Here is a 22,521-nt window from a genome sequence, read left to right as displayed (position 1 = left end):
TGGACCCGGGCCGGAGGATCTAAGGTCCCTGGAGGTCGAGCAGAGCTCTGAGGATCGGAGCACCCACAAGCTTGTAAGTAGCGTGTGCGTGCTCCCAAAACCCGATATGGTCCTCTGCTCCCGCCATACCTGCCCCTCCCACTGACCGTACCTATCACACCACCCTCCGCCAGCCCCCCAGTCTCCTCCCTTACCACTCTGCGCCCCCCAGACAGGACCGACCTTGGCCTCCGAGAGGACTCCCCTGGTTCCCCTCAGGCCGACCCCGAACCCCCTAAAAATTTAGAAAAACACCCCTCTAAGAAGGCATATAGTTTCCTCCTTCTTAGAGCCCTCCCTGCTGAGCTTAGAAAGTTGTGGAAACCTATATATATTATGTCTGTAAGTCAAAATTTATGGATTATGTTAGGAAACCCAAATATTAATTTGTTCAATATGGTTGAACAAAGCATACAAATCAGATTAGTATTTAGCTCTGAAATTAGAGAGAGTCAGGGATTTCAAGAGATGTTTCTTAAGTCTATTAAAATCATGAGTGGTGCCTTCAGCAGATCGTCCTTTGTTCTGATTAATTTCAAGGAGAATATTACCATGGGTTACTATGGGAAACTAGAGTCACAAATGTGAGGTGAGCAGCTATATAACTCTTGTATAAGTATATGTACATATATATATAAAAGCAGTGCTTTTTTTGTAAAAAAAAAAAAAAAAAAAAGGTGCCGGAACTCACACACATTATACAACCCGCCTTGCCTACCCTACAAGGTTCCATCCAAACAAGGTGCCGGAACTCCGTTCTGGGCGTTCTATTACAAAAAAAAGCCCTGTATATAACATATACATATACATATTCAAGAGAAGTCACTTCTCCCCAATGGGACTAGATCACCCCACTCATGGGAGAGAAGAGGCCTGCCACAGATCTCATCTACTAAGGAATTGCAGCAGGCGGGATCAAAGAGAAGAGCCTTTTCCACCGTGTCCCCACCCTTCTATCACCAGAAGTGAGAACTGCTCCCACCCTTTTGGTCTTCCTGAAGGGTATTAAAATTTGGCTTTGCTGATTTGCCTGGGTCCAAGAAACCCTAGAAAGGTGCGCACTGGTGGAGGTAGCTGACCGGGGAAGATGACATCATCCCTGTCCCGTCTGTCTCTTAGTTCTGGTTTTAGTACAGTTTTTAAAATCTTAACATGTAGTTTTAATGTTTCAATATTTTAATTATTTTTCTACTTATTTTAAAACTTGTAAGCTACCCATAAACAGTTTATAAGGGAGATGGGTGACATAAAAAGTAATTGAATGAATGAATGAATGAATGAATGAATGAATGAATGAATGAATGAATGAATGAATGAATGAATGAATGAATAAATAAATAAATAAATAATGCAATTATTTCATACATATCCATTCAAATATTTGGTCATGCTCCTGTTTGAATAGGTGGAGGATCATAATATTAAATACCTAGTCCTAGAATAACGAATTACATAGCTATTCCCATTTAATTTAAGATGGTCAGAAAAGTAAAGTTTTCAGTTGGAACTTTCTTGCTGAAAGCAGTTCAGAATGCCATTAGCTACTCTATTTCATTATTACTGATTTGTTTCCAATCTGTTTGGTAGCAAACACTCACAAATAAGACTCTTTTCAGTGGAGAAGCTACAGTATGTTGAAACTGTCTTTTGTATTATTTTGAATAAATAGTAAAAGAGTAAGAAAAGAAATTGATATTTTGTGAGAAATTGATATTTTGTCTAGTATAACATATTACTATTGTCTAATAGTTTTCCTGTGTTTATTCAATTACTAGGTAACTCTTTCAGTAGAAATATATGAAATAGAGGGCAATATTTTCAGACTTAAAATAAATGAGGTAAATCCACTCAAGCCAAGATATGAAGTCCCTGATGTTCTCATAAAGGAACCAGCTAGCTTGAGGTAAGTTATAGGAAGTGATATCTGAGATCAGGTATAGATTGGGAACAAATCCTCTTTTTGCCACTGGGGCATTTACATAAAGTGAGATTTAGCTCTCCAGTTTAGAAAAAAAAACATTGGGAATAGTGTGTAAGATATTTTACTACATTTGGAGTAATAAATATGGACCTCACACTGGATCTTCATCATTCAAATAAATATTGTTTATTATTGAACAGTACACATAGCTAGGCTTTTTATAGGATACATCTGTGTTCTTCACATGTATTATTTTGAGAGTCTTTTCACATTAGCATTTTAGTATTTTCTTTCCTATTTAGCACCACTGTCATTTCAATTACTTTAAATAAAATGAAATTAGCTTCCTCTGATCTTAAAATGAGATTAATAAAAATTGTTTTGTAGATATTTTGACATTTCAGAGAATGCATAATGAAGATTAGTTATAGTTACCTTGCTCTGGAGTTAGAATATTAACTTTTCTATTGCTACATTTTGGGCTGAAATAAATGTAGCTGTTAACAAACTTTTGCATCAGACACTATATATAAGATACATTCTTTTTGAGTTTAATCCTATTATCTGAGTCTTTCAAAAAATCAAAATTGTGAATGTTTCGGGCATGAAGCTGAGTTAGTGAATTAGTGAAAGGAGAAATTGATACCTTTTTTGTAGAGGTGAGATATAAAGTAAGTATTGTTAGTAAATATCTGAATTATTTTTATTTTTTAGAAGAGGGGGGAGCAAAGCAATTTAATTTTGCAGTTCTATTTACAATATATATTGTTTTTCTCTTTTCTTTTTCCTTTTCTTTTTAAACATTAGTAAGGTTATTAATTTTCAGATAACATAGCAGTATAAATTATGTTATATATCTATTTTGTCTTCTGTTGATTAATTTAATATAATAAATAAAATTAAGCAAAAACTTAATTTACTTTATACTTTAATAGTTTTATACTTAATACTTAATATAAGTACTAAGCCTTATACTTTACATAATGGGTGCTATAGTTCAGGATATCTGAAGGATATTTGGAAGGACTCACAGCCAAGCAGAATCTGGCATACTTTATTTGATTATTTATTTATAAAATGTATTATTTGATTACATGTTATCATTTTAAGGAATATTGCAAAAATGTTCTCATCCACTAGTAGGGGGGAACTTTTGTCCTTTGCTTGAACTATAACCTTTTTAATTTTTATTTGCTTTAACATATAAAGAAAAAAATACAGAAAGAAAAAGAGGAGCAACTAGAAAACTAACCGAAAATATTCACATTATTAACCATATAGGAAACACCTCAGTTATTAAACACAGCATTTAACCCTGGCTATGCTGAATAATCTTGGTCAGTCTTCCCATTCAGCTGATAAACAGTTCATGAGCAGTTTTTCTGTCATACTTTTCTGTGTACACTCCATGCTTAATGTTTCTTTTGCTAGAATTGATCACTTCTTTTTAGAATTTTTAGCAATTCCCAGCTGCAAGATGCTTTTTTCCTCTTTTTTTTTTTTAAAAATGGCAGAAATATCTGAAACATATATCCAAAGATACAGAAATTTGTCGCAGAAATGTATGTTAACAAAAAGGGTCAGTTTGATATGTATAACTGACTGACACTAGTGGAAGTGATCAGTTTCCAGATTTGCTATTATTTGTAATTTGAACAAAAAATGTTATCAAATATTTTCTCTATGCCTGTCTTTTTCCATTTCCAAGGCTGAAGATATCAGAGAAAGATGCAGACAAAGTTGTGCTGGTAGGTGCTGAGCAAGACCAGCAGATTCATATAATGGCAAAACCTTTTCAAATACAGCTTATTTCTAAGGATGAAATTTTACTGAGCATGAATTCCAATGGCCTGTTGTATTTGGAACACCTACAGTCACCGCCTCAAAGCAGGTATGATATTGCTTTGATATACAAAAGGGGGAAAGGAGAAAAATAAAAAAGGAAAAGGAACAAACAGAAAAAAGACAAAAATATATCATACAGAAAGCAATATCGTTATCTGTGCTGATCTCGAAGTACAGATCAATTATTGTAGGGTGAGATAATTAACATTCTTATTCTAAAATAAATTCTTTTGTGAGTATCTACTTGTAATTATACACTGAATACATTTGATTTTTAAAGGAAATCTACTTCACAAGAAAAGGAAAGTGGATTGGCAGACTCTTTTAAGGTAAATTTAATCTACTGTAGATGTATGGATTTTTGTCTGGTCAGTTTGTCCAAGGGATAAAACATTCCTGTGGTGGAAATAATAAGTTTTGATTGTAAAAATGCTTTAAACAATAATGTTATGAATCTGGAAGGGATCAGTGCACTATTTGGGTACAACAGAAATAAGCCAGTTACTGACGATTATTAACTAGGGCATGTCTGAATTGTACAGTGATTTCATTGTAGAATATTGCTTAGCTGTAATTCTGAGCTAGATTGGAAACCAGTTGTATTGTTAGAAAATGCTAAGTTCTGTTGGCTAGTCCATGATAGGCATACATCTCTTTTCCTTTTATCTAAGGAAACTGAAGAAGATTTAGGTCTCTGGGAAGAAAAAAATGGCAACTTTTTAGACATCAAAGCTAATGGTAGGTGGCTCAGAGACCAGTGTTCTTTTTCAGCTCTGAATTTAATCAATTTGATTCAAATCTCATCAGTTTTTATGTGAAAACTTGGATATCATGCAGGGTTTGGCTCTCTCACAAGTTTGGGTCATTTCCATTTTTGTAAAATTGATTATAAAAATATTGGGAATCATTGCTTGCTAACTTGGCATATTGAGGATAGCATGCCATGTTGCCAATGTTTAGTTATTATCTAATAATTGAAAATGTCCTTTCTCTCAATTATAGTAATGTATATTTAATTGGTTTGTGAGGTTTTTTTCTCTTAAACTTTATTTATTTATTTGCTCAATTATATAGCTACACATATCATACAGTGTACATGATTCTGGGTAATTTCCAGAGTTAAAAACAAAAAAAATCAATACAGAAATACCCAAAACCATAGCAAATGACTGTTAAAACAAAAACAAATTATGAAACATAAAGAAACTTAACTTACAGGAGAGTGCAATCCATCTCATTGACAGTACAGTCATTTTTCAGGCTTCAATACTAGCAAATCCCCACACCAGGTGATACAGTCATTTCTTCATACTCACATGCACACACACACACATGCACAAACACATATTTACACCAGTAATGCTGTTCTTGTTGGGCTTTTTCCCAGCTGCACATGGCTTGGCTCATTCATAGGAATCAATTATTGCAATAGTTCTTTTTTTTAATAAATATTTTATTAGTTTTTAACTATAACAATCTCCAGTGCTTGGTGTACAGCATGTTGTCTTGGTTTACATTTTAACAAGAAAAAAATGACAATAATAATTAACAACCAGTAACGATTAAATTTGATAATACCATAATAAATATATTAATTAATGATATATTTCTTTGATTTTCCCTTCTCCCATATGTATTCTCCTTTTTCAACCTTAGCCACAATATAATTCTTAATATTTTTAATATATAAATGATTAGATATAGGCATTTTTATATTTATACAAATAATAATAATCTCTCTATATAACATTTTTTCAGCTTATATTATTCTCATAACCATCATCTCATTAGTTCAGCATGCATCCTATTTTTATAATTTTTCTTTATGTTAAATTCCCTTATATTCAATCCAATTCTTATCAGTCATAATTTCTTCATATTAGTCATCTAACTGTCCAAATTTTTCAATTTAGGTACATCATCCCAATATTTTATGTCATGCATTGTAAAAATATTATACTTTTTATCTATCTTATAGTATCTAGATGTAACATCCTTTTTAATCAGTTTATATTTCACTTATATTAATAAAAGTTACTTCAACCTGCTATTTTAAGATTTCATATATTATAGAACATACTATATTACTTAAATCTCTTATCCTTCTTTGTGTGCAAAATTCTCTATTCTTTGAGCCATATTGAGACAAATGTTTATTCACGTAATAATCCATCTGGTAGGATGAGTCAAATCTCTTGTATCTGTCTCTGATCTTCTTCTTTTGCCAAGTAATTTTCCAAGTTGATGTAATCCGCTTACCCGGCAGTTCCTGTATTTTTACAAATGTTGTTGGGAATGCAAAAGATGAAGTAAGTAAGATGAATAATTTCTGTCTCCTAAGCTTTGATGGTTCCCTGATAATTCTATAGTCCATTCCATTTTTCTTGTATCAGAACCTTGTAGATTTTTTCCTGTTTGTGTCAAATTGTAATTATTTTCCTTTGTTATTTCATCAATTTGATCATACTCTTCTAATTTGTAGTCTGCTGTCTGATTTATTTGTTCATTTGTTGTTATTTCCTGGGTGTTTTTTAATTGTAGATTTAGATTAGAAATATGTTTATTTAAATCATCAAAGTTGTTTCAAATTTCCTCGTGGTTTGAGTCTATTGTCATTTGTATTTGTCCTAACATTACATATATTTCCTCCTGGAAAATATTTATCTTGCCTTGAAGTATTGCTTTTGGAGACCCTTGATTTTTCCAAGCTAAGTCCTTCAGGAGAAAATATTAAATGTGGTGTCCTGGCATTTTTTGATACGTATGTGATATCCATGATGTCTCCCCCCTTCAAATAATCTTTCATCAATATTTTAATTCAAAAGTCAATTTATCTGTCAGTCAAAATTACAGTTCAGTGTGTTAAGCCACTTTAAATCCTTCCTGTAGATTCTCCTCTAAAAGATTAGCCAAAAAACCAAGGTTTTTCTTTTCCATAAACAGTTCTTAGATTTAAGCAACAGTTCAGGTGTTGTTGTTGTTTTTCTTTCAGACATTTTTTAATCTTATAGCTGGCTCTTCCTTTGTTCCCAGCTGTCTTCAAGGTTATTTGCAATTCAAAGGAACAGCTTTTTCTTTGTTTCTAGGCATTCTGCCAATTTCTGAGTCCTTATTGTGAGTGTTCTATTCTCTGATTCTCCACTAGATGTCAGCAGTTATTTCTTTTTTCAGTTTTTTTTTCAATCAAAAGGTTATTTTTGTTATATATTTTTATAATTCCATCAAAAATTCTTTAAGGTATAATCTTGCCAGTTTTTTAGTTCCTAGATTTGTCCAGACTGTAGTATTTTAAATCAAATTTTAATATATCTCTTTCCTCCTTTAATATTAATTCGCCGCTTCCGTCTGTAAGGGAATAGGGATATAATCCCCTCCCTTCACTTCTGGAGGTTTTCTTGCTTTGGGGATCTTTTCAAGGATTCAATTAGTAGATAGAAGAAAGAAGGTCAGTAGTCTCACCAATTCCAAGCACGCTGTTCACCGATGTTCAGGTTCGTGCTCTGGGACTTCGGCTGCAAGTAGCTTGGACTAGATGCTGATCTCATGCTAGCCTTTCTCCTGTCGGGTTCAGAGTGCTTTCCCTGGATCAAACGAAGTGATTGCTGTCGCTTCGTGATCAATGGGGCACCCCTCCTTCACGGTCACCTCTTCAGGGCAACTTTGGACCCATCTAGGGTCCCCCTGGCAGGATGAAACTAGCCGTGGGGAGCAGAGGTCCACTCTCGTGCAGCCATGTGCTATTGGCTCAAAACCGGAAGTCAATTATTGCAATAGTTCTATTGCCTGTTTATACTGCAGTTTAGATGGCTTATATTTAATGTTTAGCTGGGGGCTGCACAATCTGTCTTTGTAGATTTGGACTAGGTTGCTTGAATCCTTAAAATGGGTTTCTTTCCTTAGTCCTCGTTCTGGGTCCTCACAATGAGACATTGACACAATTTTTCTCTATATTATAGTAAGTCACAAGGAGCCTCAGAGGAGGTTAGTATTGAATGGGTTACTCTTTCATGCTGCCCTGTGTTTTCGCTACCTAACAGTGCTACTCTGTCTTAATACAGGTCCTAGTAGTGTAGGTTTAGATGTTTCTTTGCATGGATTTGAACATCTCTATGGAATACCTCAGCATGCAGAAACCCTCCTCTTGAAAAATACCAGGTAATGAAATAAGCATCAGAAGATAGCGAAATGTTCTGAATGTCATTGTAGCTCAAGACTTTTGGTCCAAGGTCTGGGGGCTTTTGGCTAGAAACTATCATAGCTATGCCAAATTAATAGTATAACATGAAATGGAACACAACATTGTATTCCACATTCACTACAAGGAGGAAGTAGCTCAGCAGCCTCTCTCCTAACATCTAGAATATCACACAGCTTCCCGGCGTTATTAATCCCTTCAATTGATCTTTTCCTGAAAGCCAGTGTGGAGCAATGGTGAAGGTGTTGGATTAGGACAGGGAAGACCAAGACGTATTCTCTTTATCTGTGACTTTGGAGGTCATCTGCTCTCTGCCTAACCTCTCTCTCTTAGGTTTGTTGTTTGGGGGAGATGACAAAAGAGGAGAAGGGAGTGCTGTATATACCACCTTGAGCTTCTCGTGAAAGGGTGGGAATAAAATCTAAGAATAAATGAATGTTTCCAATCAGCTCCCACTTCTCTGGATTTTAAGTGCCTTCCTCATTTACTGGAGCCATTTAGACTCGGCCTAATCACCCAGGATTCCCATGCCCATAGCTTCTGTTTTTCCTGCTTCTTGCTCACTTCTCCTGTTTTCTTCAACATAAAACCTCAGAGCAGTCAATTACTGAAGGTGATCTTTGCTTTCTTTGCCGTTACAATGTTTTCCCAAGAGTTACATTCTGGATAAATATTTTCTTTCAAATATCCCTTGCAAGAAAAAACAGAATTGAGGACATGCTCAGTCTGTTCTGCCCTTCCCTTTACATTCACTGCAGGATTCAGTGCTCAGCAAAATGTATGCAGGTAGTCCTTGACTAAACTATTCATTTGATGACCTTTCAAAGTTACAAGGGCACTGAAAAAAGTGTCATTATCCACAGTTTTGCTTATCTGCTGTTGAAAAATAAAGAACAGATTTCATTATACACATTCAATTTAGGGATTTTTTTTATATCTTAAGCATGCTTAAAATGACAGGCGGGCTATAATCAACAAAAAATAAAAATACATTTATTGTTAGGGTTGTCTGCACAGTGTATCAGTATTGTTCATCATTTCTACTGCAAAAGATCACACCCTCACAAGGCATCAGGTGGCTTTATCACAGCAAGCGGTATTGTTCTTTTTTGGAAAATCTCACTCCGCTGGCGATAAAAGAGGTCATCCCTTCGGATTCGTTCACGATCTTAAGGGAGGGTCCTTTTGATTGCACTACTAGATGCTAGTTTTTCTCACAGACGCCTTCGGTAATTAGAGCGAGTCATGAGCAATCTGTACGTGGCAGTGACATCGAGGATTGCAAGACCCCTCCACCAAGATCGTGAAAGGTCCAAGTGAAGTGGAGAAGCCAGTATGAGTTACACAGCCATGATTAGCTGAATGAGTTGCTCCAAAGGACAAGAGTACCCACTGCTGCAAGTAGCTTCACAATCAGGTTGACACCAAGTGATATGCTGTGAGCAAGCAAGGAGAAGGAGGAGGAAATATAGGTATGTTGCATAAAATGGTCTCAATAGATGAATACTGAAAGCCAGCACAGTTGCTTCAACAGAGATATATAAATCCAAAGAGTTGAGTAAATGGACAGATGATCATCTTTACTCAGCAAACTTGCTCTCACATTATGCATTAATCATTATGGTAATTGAACTGCAACAAAACTGGATCACATCAGGACAAAGAAAACTGGTATAAACTATTACTGTGGACAACTTATTCCATAGTACCACAAGGCAGTTGCTGCACTACAATGTCCTGTTCTCACACTGGATGACATAAAATAATTTCTCTACAAGTAATTCATTTGTCTTTGTGTTCCAGTGATGATGATATCTACCGGCTTTATAATCTGGATGTCTTTGGATATGTCATCCACAGCAAAATAGGGATTTACGGTTCAGTGCCCTTACTTCTAGCACATAAGCTTGATCAGACAGTTGGAGTCTTTTGGCTAAATTCCTCAGAAACATTGGTGGAGATTTCTACAAAAGCTTCAATGAAGGTGAGATGGAATGTGTTCTGCATGGAACTATATATACATTGTATAAGAATTCATAACATTATAAAGTATCTTCCACCAACCTGAAAACCTCATGTTGAGTTGGACAACACCTCTACCCATCTTGGCCACTGAAAGTTATCACTAATGCTGGAAAACTTTTTTTTAGATTTTTTTTTAACCTACCGCTATTATTTTTTATAAATTACATTTAACACTATTTCTAAGTATTTGTATACAGTATGTTTGTTTTAAAGGTTTTACCTTCTCAAACTCCACACGTGTCCAAACAGAGAGTAGTGCCTCAAACTGATGTGCGCTGGATGTCAGAAAGCGGAATCATTGACATGTTCATCCTAAAGGGACCCAGCCCTTTTGATATTTTTAAGCAATATGGACAGCTAACAGGTATTGGCTTATGAAGAAATTTCCTTTAGTCCCTCCCTTGTAGCCTTCCAGTAATTAACCTACCAACTGTCCTGATTGTTTATACTAAGTAGAAGAATAAAAATGAAATATTTATCATTTAATATGTTCTTAGTTATATTTTGAATGGCAGCACAATTTTTCCCCCTTCCTTTTCCTCATAGGCACTCAGGCTTTGCCTCCCCTCTTCTCTCTTGGATACCATCAGTGCCGCTGGAATTATGAAGATGAGGCTGATGTACAAAAGGTGGATGCAGGTTTTGATACCTTTGACATCCCCTATGACGTCATATGGCTAGACATTGAGCATACTGATGGCAAGCGGTACTTCACTTGGGACAAGAAGAGATTTCCCAATCCTGAGAAGATGCAGAAGCAGATACTTATGAAGAAAAAACGCAAGGTACATAATGCATGAAAAACAGAGGGAAAGTGGTGTAGCTATGCGGCTTTCATCGGTGCCTTCTGAGAACATCCATTTCCTTGAAAATTTTAAAACAAATATTGTTTGGAAAGAAATACATCTATGGAAGAAAACAATCAGGCTAGCAAATTCCCTTTAATAGTTTAAAGCATTCTCTGTTTTTCCCCAGCTAACTTGGGAAGATTTTTGGCTTCTTGCATATGTTTTTCCCTCTGCTTTAATGTGCTTTAATTGGGAATTCTGGCAATTGCGAATCCAAAGCATCTAGAAGAGAATATCAGCTTACGGAAGGCTAATCTAAACATTCCGGCAACATACTATTCAGTCAACAATAAGGCTATGTTGTTATCTCTCATGTTGGCAGCTGGTTGTCATTGTGGACCCTCATGTTAAGATTGATCCTCTTTATACTATATACTCACAAGCAAAAGCGAAAGGATTATTTGTAAAAAATCGTAATGGTGAAGATTTTGAGGGCATCTGCTGGCCAGGTAATAAACTCTCTTTGTTTTATAAATAACTTTGAAGAAGCACATAGGAGGTAGATCAAAGTGGATTTTCTCGTTAATTGTAATTGACCTATTTGAAATAAATTGATAAATTCCTTATCTTCAGAATTGACAGGTTTCTCTCTATTTCTGTTTCTCTTCTTATTCGTATCTTAACATTTGTCAGTACCAGAAATGACAATAATAGCTGTCTGTCTCATGTATCAGTACATTGGCTTGAACATTAATATTTTATATTATTGTAATGGGATATGACACAAAGAACAAGCCAGGTATGCTTTTTCTTCCTGCAAATATAATACAATCCTAACATCTGCAGGTCTCTCATCATACCTGGATTTTACCAATCCTGAAGTCCGACAATGGTATGCAGATCAGTTTGACTTCAAAACATACAAGGTTTGTGTTCTGTAATGATATGGTCAGGATCCATAGAATATTACTGTCTATTAATGTGATTTCTATACAACCTTGGGTGCTTAATTTTGGAAATGTGGAAAAAGACAAAATCTAAATAACTTTGGTAATCTATATAAATAAAAATGTAAATGTTCGTTTGTTCAAAATCTTAAATCTCCGAAAGTTCTTCACCGATTGCTTTGAAATTTTGACACAACGTTGCATTCAAATACGCACGTGTTTTTATATACCTATATTATATAGATGTCATACTTGTGACAGGTAAAAACATGCTTTTTTAAAAAACAGCGCCATCTGTTGGACGTAAAAGCAACACACGCTACGATTTTACCATTCCATTTCAATGTTTCCAATTTATGATCCATTTACGATTTCCAAATTTCCAATTTTACGATTCCATTTCAATGTTTCCGATTGCATTGTTAAATTGAATTTTCATAGATTTCAATTTATTTTCATTTTGATTTAATTATTTCGTGTGACATTGCGTTGGAATTGATGCACAGACAATGGAACAACAAAAAATATTGTATACCCACAAGCATTGTGAAATTAAACATATTAGAAACGTGCGCTTTCTCTTTTCTTTCTTTTCCATTTAACCAGACTGAGCCACAGCAACGCGTGGCCGGGTACAGCTAGTTATAAATAAAATCCATCCAGAGTATAAAATGAGAGACTAAAGCAGGACATCTTCTGCATAGTCATCTCTGCGTAGAGACCTTTTAGCTCATGCAAATTGCATTACAGATAAAGCTGGAAATAAGAGGAATGTACCATCTTAAATACTTTATTCGGTTTAACATCTGTTTGAATTGAGAAGGCATGTGAGATATCCCCATTCTGAATAACCCTCAGGAAGAAAACCTTCATATCTGACGCTCATTCTCTGCTCAGTTGAATCTCAGGCAAGGAGGCCAAGGAAAAAGGGAAAGGTTCACCTTTCAAAGTAGTGTGAACAAAATAAATTAGTACAAGTACTTAACTAATACATTAAAGAAACTTAAATGTTGGCCTACAGGGTTCTTCTGAAATTGTTTTTATCTGGAATGATATGAATGAGCCTTCAGTCTTCAGAGGAATAGAACAAAGCATGTCAAAAGACGCCATTCATTATGGCAAATGGGAACATCGAGATGTTCATAATCTCTATGGCTTCTACCAGGTAGGACAATTACAGCTGAATTAACAATGAGAACACTGGTAGTTCTTATTATTGCATTACCTGTGGTTGCTGTTCTTGCATTTTGTCTATAGTTGTCTTAATCAAAGTGGTTTATAAATTTATTAATAAAAAAGCAGTGCCATTATAACCACGATAATAGTTTGTTTTAAAATCTTTGTACAATAATACATTATTTTAAAATCTTTGTAGCTGTTAATGTTACTTAAAAACAACTTCAGTAAAGTATATTGCCCAATATCATCTTTTGTTCCAAAATATTACAAATAAAAGTACATTACTCTAGAAAGAGTACAGAGAAGAGCAACAAGGATGATTAGGGGACTGGAGGCTAAAACACATAAGGAACGGTTGCTGGAATTGGGTATGTCTAGTTTAATGAAGAGAAGGCTGGAAGGCAGGACAAGAAGCAACGGATGGAAACTAATCAAGGAGAGAAGCAACCTAGAACTAAGGAGAAACTTCCTGACAGTGAGAACAATTAACCAGTGGAACAACCTGCCTCCAGAAGCGGTGAATGCTCCAACACTGGAAGTTTTTAAGAAGAGACTGGACAACCATTTGTCTGAAATGGTATAGGGTTACCTGCCTGAGCAGGGGGTTGGACTAGATGACCTTCAAGGTCCCTTCTAACATTATTATTATTATTGTTGTTGTTGTTGTTTACAATATCATTCATTCCTTTCTTTCTGTTCCTAAGATGTATCACTTCTGTGTTTCCTATTTCAATATACTTTGCTATATTTTATAATTCCTGGCGCTCACTTCTGTGTAATTCCAATCCCATTGCTACATTTGCTAAAAATGTTTTGCTTACCGTTCCTTTGATGCATAGTGATTAAAGTGGTGGATAAGAAACAGGATATCATGAGTTCTAGTCCCCCTTATATATGAGTTTGAAAACCAGCTAGGAGACTTTGGGCCAGTTACCCTCCCCCAGCCCAATCCACTTCACAGTTGTGAGGAAAATGTCTATGGAGATACCTAATCATCTATGTCACGGTTGTCCCAAAGGTGCTTTTTTCAAAAACCAACTGGACTTTCTTTGTTTTTACTTGAAGATATTTTGCTTCTCACCCAAGAAACTTCTTCAGTTCTGAATTGAAGAAGCTCCTTGGATGAGAAGCGAAAAGGATTTCAAGGATAAACAAAGAAACTCCAATTGCCATTTGAGAGAGCATCTTTGAGACAGTTGTGAGGAAAATAAACCACCCTGGGTTGTTCAAAATAAAGATGGGATATCTAATATAATAACAGTATAATAACAATAATAGTAGTAATAATAACTTTTTCAGCAAATGGCAACTGCAGAAGGGCTGGTGAAACGAAGTGGAGGGCTGGAAAGACCCTTTGTTCTTACCCGCTCTTTCTTTGCTGGATCGCAGAAGTATGGTAAGTGTCGAGAAAGATTGATTTTTATCTGGTATTGCTCTTTTAAAAGCCAGTTGCACAAAAGACAAATGCATGCTTTGCCAGTGCTCATTGTCATTCAGATTCCCATACAGCCATTTACCCAGTGGTTCTTAAACCATGGTTGGTTATTTGCCAATGTGTCAGAGGATCAGATGATTTGAAAGAAAACATAAAAATATGAGGATCTCCATCCTGCTGGACTTCTTTAAAGAAAAATACTGAAAGAAATTCTGCTTTTCTGCTCAGTAAACTTTTCAATTTTTTTTCATCTTACTGAGGCAGAGGTAGAAAAAAACTCTTATTATTTGGGAATAAAAGAATCTCAGAAATATAGGAGATGGGATTTAGCACAGTTTTAATTTGGAAAGCCTACCGGGAACCAGATACAGCTTGCTTAAAGGACATATTCAACCTGAGCTTTGGGATTTAACCATTTCTAGGTTACTCAGTGGTTTGAACAATTGTATGCTTGAAAGTAAAAGAGATGCAAGCATATGTGTTTAATTGTGCACATATTCCCTTTAATTCTACTGTAATCCACAGTTAAATCAGAATGACCTCCAAGGAATTATAGTTAATCAGATTTAGAACAATTTAGGCCAGTGGTGGCGAACCTATGGCACGCGTGCCAGAGGCGGTACTCAAAGCCCTCTCTGTGGGCATGCGTGCCGTTGCCCCAGCAGAGTTCGCCAGAGTAGCAAGCACATGGCGTTTGGAAACGACAGGGCAGGAAGTGGGTGAGCAAGTGGCGTTGGCCCCCCGGGGATGTCCCGGAGATGGCAAGGGACTGGCCCCTGCCGCACTGGCCCCAGCCACGCTCACCAAGTTTGCTGTGACTACTTCAGCCATGCCCACCCAGTGGGCAATGCCCCCCACCCGCCCTGAGGGCACAACAATGCTGATGCAGCCCTGGCACTTTGCTATAAATAAGTGGGTTTTGGGTTGCAGTTTGGGCACTCGGTCTCTAAAAGGTTCGCCATCACTGATTTAGGCTGTTAAACTGAAATATGGATTTATTTCAGCTGCTGGCTTGATAATTAGAGTCCAAACGAGATCCATACCATTCTGTTCACTTATTTCTGAAGAGTATTGGTAATCTTCATTTTATAAAATCACCTTTTTTAATAAAATGCAATGATAAACAAATCATACTCTCTGTTCTCCCAGTCATGACAGTCACGCTATGTGAGACATTTGTAAGATGTTGAATTTGAAATGTGAAGACAAGCAAAGCACCTGACATGTTGACATATGAAGAGTACAACAAAGGCTTTGCTGTTGTACTTTAGCCTCTTTTTACATGGCAAATGATTTTTTTAAATAAAAATATTATCTATTCTGGACCTTAATTATTATAAGCAGCCTAGAGCCATCTCTAGGTGAGAATGGGCATATATAAATTGAATAAATACATGAATTAACTAAAAAAGAAGTAAATAATGAAAATTATAAAAAAAAAAATGAGCAGTAAATTCCAACTTTTAGAATGGCCAGATTTTTAAGACAGTGAAAATCACTTAGTTATAGAGGCATCTACAGGACCTTATGAAGTGCAAATTCCATTATTTCATCTTATTTGTGCTGTGTCACACATACAAAAGAGGTAGAATTTGTGTCATATTGGCACAGCACTGCTTTTGTCATTAGGTACACAAAGATGCCTCTGCTTAATTATATTCCAAAATATAGTTACAGCCTTAAAGACATATGTGAATGCATAGCACATTACACGGAATATGTGTTAAAAATCAAACCATAAAGATCTGTGGAATACAGCTCTTCTTAAATCAGAAACAGTATTGTAAGTAACTTAGGCTTTTGCAATTGTGTTCATTCATGGCAGTACACAATTTCCAGTGAGTCATTAACTTTGTAAGGCCAGCAACATATATTTGTAGTGACATAAAGTATGATATATTCAATTCAATTGGCCTTATAGCTAAATACAGATAGGGTTAAGATTTTGCCATGTTGTCTTCAGGTGCAGTGTGGACTGGAGACAACACAGCAGATTGGAGTTACTTGAAAATCTCCATTCCAATGTTGCTGACAATCAGCATTGCGGGAATTTCTTTCTGTGGTGGTAAGATATATATATTTCTTTCTCATTTCCATTTAACTGGGCTTCCTTTCCTCTTGCAGAAAGTATATTATGTTCCATTAAGACAAAATAAAAAATAGTAAGAGAAGCTTCTGAAGTCTTAAACAGACTCAGACACTTCAAAAGTCATTTGTTTTTAATTAAAACATTTATCCATGCGGTGCACAATCAAGAATAATTCACTTTAATAATGCAAAATTATATTTAACCTGCTGCAGTGCTTAGGTAAGAAAGGATTACAACATCAGTACCAAGTGGGCTTTTATAGGGATGCTATTCATATCATGAGCTGTAAACTATTCTTAAGAAGGGATCCATTCATTAGGAGCCTAATGAATATTACAACAAATCAGACCACTCATTTACCTGAATTTTATTCAGTCTGGTTTACCAGCAGCTCTGAAAAAGTGTATCCTGGCCTTTTTTGCATTTATTAGAGGCTGAATCAAAAATTGTCTAAATTGTTTTTCTGAAAATTAGTCTGCTTGGTCTTAGGAATGGCCTATAACTCTATTAATAAAGGTGGACAATCCAAGAAGTTTGAATTTTTCACCAATTTCTGGCAAACAATATTTTTTTGATGTCCAGCGGATGTCGGTGGATTTATTGGAAATCCACAACCAGAACTACTGGTTCGATGGTATCAGGCTGGGGCTTTGCAGCCTTTCTTCAGAGGCCATGCCAATAGGAACACCAAGCGTCGTGAACCCTGGCTATTTGGGGAGAAGAACACAAAGATCATCAGGGAAGCTGTTAAGGAGCGCTATTCCCTGCTTCCTTACCTTTATACACTGTTCTATCAGGCACACAGCATGGCTGAACCAGTTATGAGGTAAGCTTGTCATTGAAAAGGTTCAATTTCTGCTTTACGCTAAACTATTTGTAACAAATATAGAGTGTATGGTTAGACACCACATGGAAATGTTAATGAAATATGTATTGAAATGCAGGCCTAGCACAGATGCTAGTTCACTACTTTAGCTGTGATCTCTTAGGACACCATCTGTGTATCATGAGCTGGTAAAAAACAGGCCAATGGAAGGGTTACCTTGAAACTCTTTGCATTCTCTAGAATTAAATGAGGTATGAAATATAATTCCCAATCAGACTTTCAAAATCTTATTATTATAGATAATCTCAATAAAGGTAGTTTTAGTGCTTATCTGTGGTGGTGATTTCTTGGTCTGGTCTATTTAGTAGAGTTGATATCAATCTTGCAAGTCTGATTATGTTGTACTACTTCTTCTGACTTATAGTTAGGAAGGTATCTGAGTTGCTTTTGAGTGTGTTCTGGATGTTCTGGACTTAATGTTTTATCCCTTGTTGCTTTGGCAGCAGAGTTTGAATATATCCATCAAGATCATCTTCCTTACTCTCTATATATACAGCTTTCCAGAGTTTTGTTATAGAAAGTAGTAGCAAAAGATTTTTAAACCAACTTTCCATTTAGTGCTTTTGGGACTATTATAAATTAGCTTTGTGGGGATTGTTGGCTTTCTTTGGTCTTTGGCATACCAGGGACCAAATTCTAAAAAAATGGTTGAGCCAGTCAGGGGAGAGGATAGGACCAAATCAGCTAAATCTGATTTGTTTAAATATTTCAGTTAATAAGCTTACCATTTACGATTCTTTCTGAGGCTTTTAATAAGTTTCTCTTTGTAGCACTTTTGTATTATAATTTTGTAATTATAATTATAAAGCTCACGTGGTATAGCAGTGATTACACACACACACACACACACACACACACACACACCAAGATATTTTAAATAGTTAAAATAGCAACTTTAATGCCCACATCCAAAGCATAAACTTAAGAAACTATAAATAGATGCAGTATAGGAGAGAAAATTATGCTCTTTAGCATTTGTATAAATAGTGAAATGCCTTTGTTTTTTATAGGCCTCTCTGGGTGGAATTTCCAAAGGAATTAGAAACTTTTGGCATTGAAGATGAGTACATGCTTGGTAAATTTAAATTATCCATAATATCTACTATTTATTCTGAAGTTACAGCATTATGTACCCCATCTATTTTTCTCTAAGTTGTTCGTTATTCCAATTTATATAGTCAATTCCATAAGAATTGGTAGAGATGCATATCATTGTATTGATTGAGGCTCCTCTGAGTTGGCTGAGGTATTGCTACTTCAGCACATTTGTATTCTATATTATAGATGTCAGGTTGTTGTTTTTTTCCTGTGGTAATTACAATCAGTCTCCTTGGGTAGCAGGGTTAATTAAGGAGCACAAGACGTTCAATGATGGATACAGACCTGAGCATAAAAATCTTCCTAGGGGGTATAGATCATACTTACAAACAATTATTTAAAATTGTGCTAATTATAGGAGAAGAAAAATGGGACAATGCATTTTTATATGTTTTTAATTTAGGAAGTGCTTTGTTGGTGCATCCAGTCGCTGCTCCAAAAATCAGTACAATCAGTGTCTTTCTGCCAGGCACACAAGAGGTAAGAGAAATGGAATGAATTTCCCTCCCCACAAACACACACATATACAAACACACATACATCACATGCTGACATACACTTTACATATACACATACACTGATACTAATTAAATATATATATATAAACAAATCTTTGCATGAGATTGCTAAAATAAGAGTGCAGGGTACTATTTGTACACTGCTAATTTAATTTTCTTTACAGAAATGCCTAGTTAACCAAGTTTGGTCCAGGTACTAATGAATATATTAGTCATTGCTCCCACTTTATGGAACATCTTGTCCCCAGAGGTGAAGTGGGCATCCATTCTTCTGGCCTTCTGGAGTAGCCTTAATACCTCTTTGCCAACTAACCTGGAGATCCAAGAATGATATCCCATCCTGGGATGGTTGGTGGCTTGAGGGCACTCCCTCTGCCTTTTTTAACTTTGTTGTTAACTCTGTTTTTAATTCTGTCTTATTCATTATTTTTATACATTTCTAATCTGTAAACTGCGTGGCCCATTGGCTGGGCATGGCCCATTGGCTGGGTGTGGCTGCGGTGGTAATGGCAGACTGGGTGGGACTAAAAAGTTCAATCAATCAATTCCAACTTTGCAAGATCTTTTTTTTCCCACGAGAAGTTGAAATTGACTGATTGATTGAACCGTTTGTTGTTGTTTTTTTGTTTGTTTTTTTGCACATGGTGGCAGAGGCCTAAAGCGAAAAGGTTTTATAAAACCCAGCTGAAGGCCTAGGATTGGGGTGACGGTGCGTGTGCCCACAGAGAGGGCTCTGAGTGCCGCCTCTGGCACCCGTGCCATAGGTTTGCCACCACTGATCTAGATACAGAATTGTGATTCCTCAGACAATGCTTTACTTGATACTTGAATAAGGTATTAACGATAGCAATCATTATAATGCCTTATACCCACCATCAGTATTGAATTGGAAATGCTTTTACAAATGCCCAATTTAAGATAAGTTTTTGATTCTTTAAAGCTATTTAGAGCTTGAACCTGCTCATTCCAGGAAATTCGAGAGTGGATAATTTTCTCTGTCGTTGTCTTTTCAAGTCTAAGAAAAAGTACCAATGAAAAGTCCTATCCGTTAAAAAACGTGAGGTCTGTAACGACCTAAAGTTGAAGGTTTTAGAGACCCTCGAGTTAGTCTGTTGTCGTTATTATACAAAAGGAGGAGATAAACTTCACCTACCTTTTATATGATTAAACTTTTGTGCTTTTATCATACTTTGCCAATAAAACTAGCAGCCTCATTTCCCTAACAAAAAGGAGTGCGGGTTTTTCATAAGACAGTATGAATTTTCTCTTGCTCTTCAAAAAGTAAATCTTTTTCTACCTAGAGAGTCCTCTTACCCTACTAGCCAACTCTAAACTAAGATAATCTGCTGCTACTTCAGGGAAGGGTTGGGGAAAGTAGCATTCTTGCTTTCTGGATTCCTGTTTCTGGCCAATTGGTTAAATTGTTGAGTTGAGAGTTTTGAGTTGAATAAATGTGTATCAGTTTTTAGAAAAATGTAAAATGGTGGCTTGATTATAGTTGTCTTAGTGAACACTTACTGCTCTCAAATTACTGCTATTTTGTGTGTTGTTTGCTATTACTGCATTGGTTGGGATTTATAAATTAGTTATTGATTTGATTTTCTGTTAGGGTTCATGTGGGATTTCTGTATCTAAAATCTAATTCCTACTCATTTGTTTTCCTTTTTATTATTTGACAGATTTGGTATGACTTCCGAAAATTTAGGCGTGTGGAAGGTCATGGCATCTTGAAGATCCCAGTAACATTGAACAATGTATGTGTTTCCTTTAACATTTTTAAAAAAGCTTTATCTTCATTTTAATTTAAGTAAAACTGGAGTTCTGTTATGAGAATGGGATAGTTCTAGCTTAGTGAACTCTGTTGATTTAAATGTGGAATTTGTAAGGATTTAAATCTAAAATTTGTAACTACCAAAACTCTTATCTCCTAATAATACCTTATTTCTTAGTAATACAGTGTGTGTATACAATATGCAGGATTTTGTGTTCCACAAATAGAAAGGACATGCAGCGGAAGCAAAATACAGAATTAAGATTGTGTTGTCTTTCAAGCACTAAAAATATTGACACTGGTAATGTTTCAAACTACACAGTGGAAATATAGTTTATTCACCAAATAAACTAAATGATTGAAAAATATTTTTTTCAAATATTAATTTTTCAAAATCACTTTAATTATGTTAACATTGAATTGAATATAGTGATAAATAATATAAAATAAACACAGCCTTTTGTGGAATATATGAAATTTGACAGAATTAGTTGGGCTCCCACTAGATATTATTTCTACCAGTTTAATGTTATATGACCCCATTTGCTCTTGCTAATACAAATGTATTGTTAGCCCTGATTATGTACCTAAGAAAAATAGGGCTTGATGTTCTGAATCAAATAGTATATGCTAAGCAGGAGCTAGCTACAAAAAAGTATTTCATTGTCTTTTTCCTTTGTCCAAAAGTACGTTATTATACTTATTTATTAGCTGGGTTCATACAATATTTTAAGCCATAGTTTGGATTGCTTTGGCTTTGTATGTTTTATGAACTGAAACATTGTGATTTGATTTATGGCTTAGAGTCTTGTGAGAACACACCTAATTATGGTTAATTTAATAAGCTATGGTTAAAAAAACATTATCTTAGTGCAATGTGTGAATCCAGCCACTACTTATTTTCTTTTTGCAGATTCCTGTATTTCAACGTGGTGGGACTATTATACCTTTGAAGATTTCTGTAGGAAAATCCACAGAATGGATGGTAGATGTTCCATATGAACTGCATGCTGCACTAGATTATAAGGTCCTCTAAATCTATTTTTGTACACACTATTTATTTATAGTTAATTTTAAATGTATATAAAGTTATTTAAAATGAAAAATATCATTTTTCATTTTCACTGATTTCTCATTCTCCATTTTAATGCCAATATGATTTTGGTTTTCATTTCACTAATTAGCAATTACTTGCTTTCCATCTAACACTATAGGAAAGTAAAGCAAAGCAAGTTCCCAATAAAATGTCTATCTGTATCTGTAAATGAGTTTGCTTGTTTGCTTGCATGTCTTTCCCAGATTTGCAGCTGGGCAAACAGCCAAATGATAGTGAATTTGATTATAAAAAAATTCTGTGTTTTGCCTGATATATAGGGATGTGCAACAGGTAAACTATACCTGGATGATGGCCACTCATTTCATTATCTCCATGAGAAACAGTTCCTGCTCAGAAAGTTCAGCTTCCATGAGAATGTCCTTTCCTCCAGGTAAAATATACCCTAAATATGGAAGGAAGAATCAGAAAGTATTGATTATCATAGGCTTTTATGTCTGCATTGTTCATCAGTTTCACGCTTCAACTTATAAAGACCAACAATCTACAACTTTCAGTTCCTTGTCCCAAAAAATGTGTGCCAATGACTTTGTTCAACTATAATCTGAGCAGGTAACTAAATGTATATATTTGTTTGGAACCAATTGGTACTTTTTAAAACTCAGTGAAACTTTGAATCATAAACATGAGTTTCACTTCTGTTCACATGATATATGTGACAAAGTCAGTCA

At 35.4% G+C, this 22,521-nt stretch overlaps 1 protein-coding gene across 1 annotated transcript in view; it reads left to right on the top strand.

The window, feature by feature from the left end:
* Nucleotides 1-22,521, top strand: part of GANC (glucosidase alpha, neutral C) — a 32,730-nt gene that overhangs the window by 5,858 nt on the left and 4,351 nt on the right. Inside the window, exons 4-22 of the mRNA XM_015825083.1 lie at nt 1,815-1,942; nt 3,669-3,851; nt 4,086-4,134; nt 4,477-4,543; nt 7,864-7,960; nt 9,804-9,984; nt 10,239-10,389; nt 10,572-10,810; nt 11,196-11,322; nt 11,660-11,739; nt 12,782-12,925; nt 14,239-14,335; nt 16,338-16,439; nt 17,046-17,289; nt 18,360-18,424; nt 18,851-18,927; nt 20,645-20,719; nt 21,650-21,763; nt 22,111-22,223. Coding sequence (XP_015680569.1) covers nt 1,815-1,942; nt 3,669-3,851; nt 4,086-4,134; nt 4,477-4,543; nt 7,864-7,960; nt 9,804-9,984; nt 10,239-10,389; nt 10,572-10,810; nt 11,196-11,322; nt 11,660-11,739; nt 12,782-12,925; nt 14,239-14,335; nt 16,338-16,439; nt 17,046-17,289; nt 18,360-18,424; nt 18,851-18,927; nt 20,645-20,719; nt 21,650-21,763; nt 22,111-22,223 — 2,333 coding nt within the window. The remainder of the gene's footprint in view (nt 1-1,814; nt 1,943-3,668; nt 3,852-4,085; nt 4,135-4,476; nt 4,544-7,863; nt 7,961-9,803; nt 9,985-10,238; nt 10,390-10,571; nt 10,811-11,195; nt 11,323-11,659; nt 11,740-12,781; nt 12,926-14,238; nt 14,336-16,337; nt 16,440-17,045; nt 17,290-18,359; nt 18,425-18,850; nt 18,928-20,644; nt 20,720-21,649; nt 21,764-22,110; nt 22,224-22,521) is intronic.

This window comes from Protobothrops mucrosquamatus, unplaced genomic scaffold (genome assembly GCF_001527695.2).
Source record: "Protobothrops mucrosquamatus isolate PMUCROS unplaced genomic scaffold, P.Mucros_1.0 scaffold2474, whole genome shotgun sequence".
Taxonomy (NCBI): domain Eukaryota; kingdom Metazoa; phylum Chordata; class Lepidosauria; order Squamata; family Viperidae; genus Protobothrops; species Protobothrops mucrosquamatus.
This window is presented reverse-complemented; position numbering and strand designations above follow the sequence as displayed.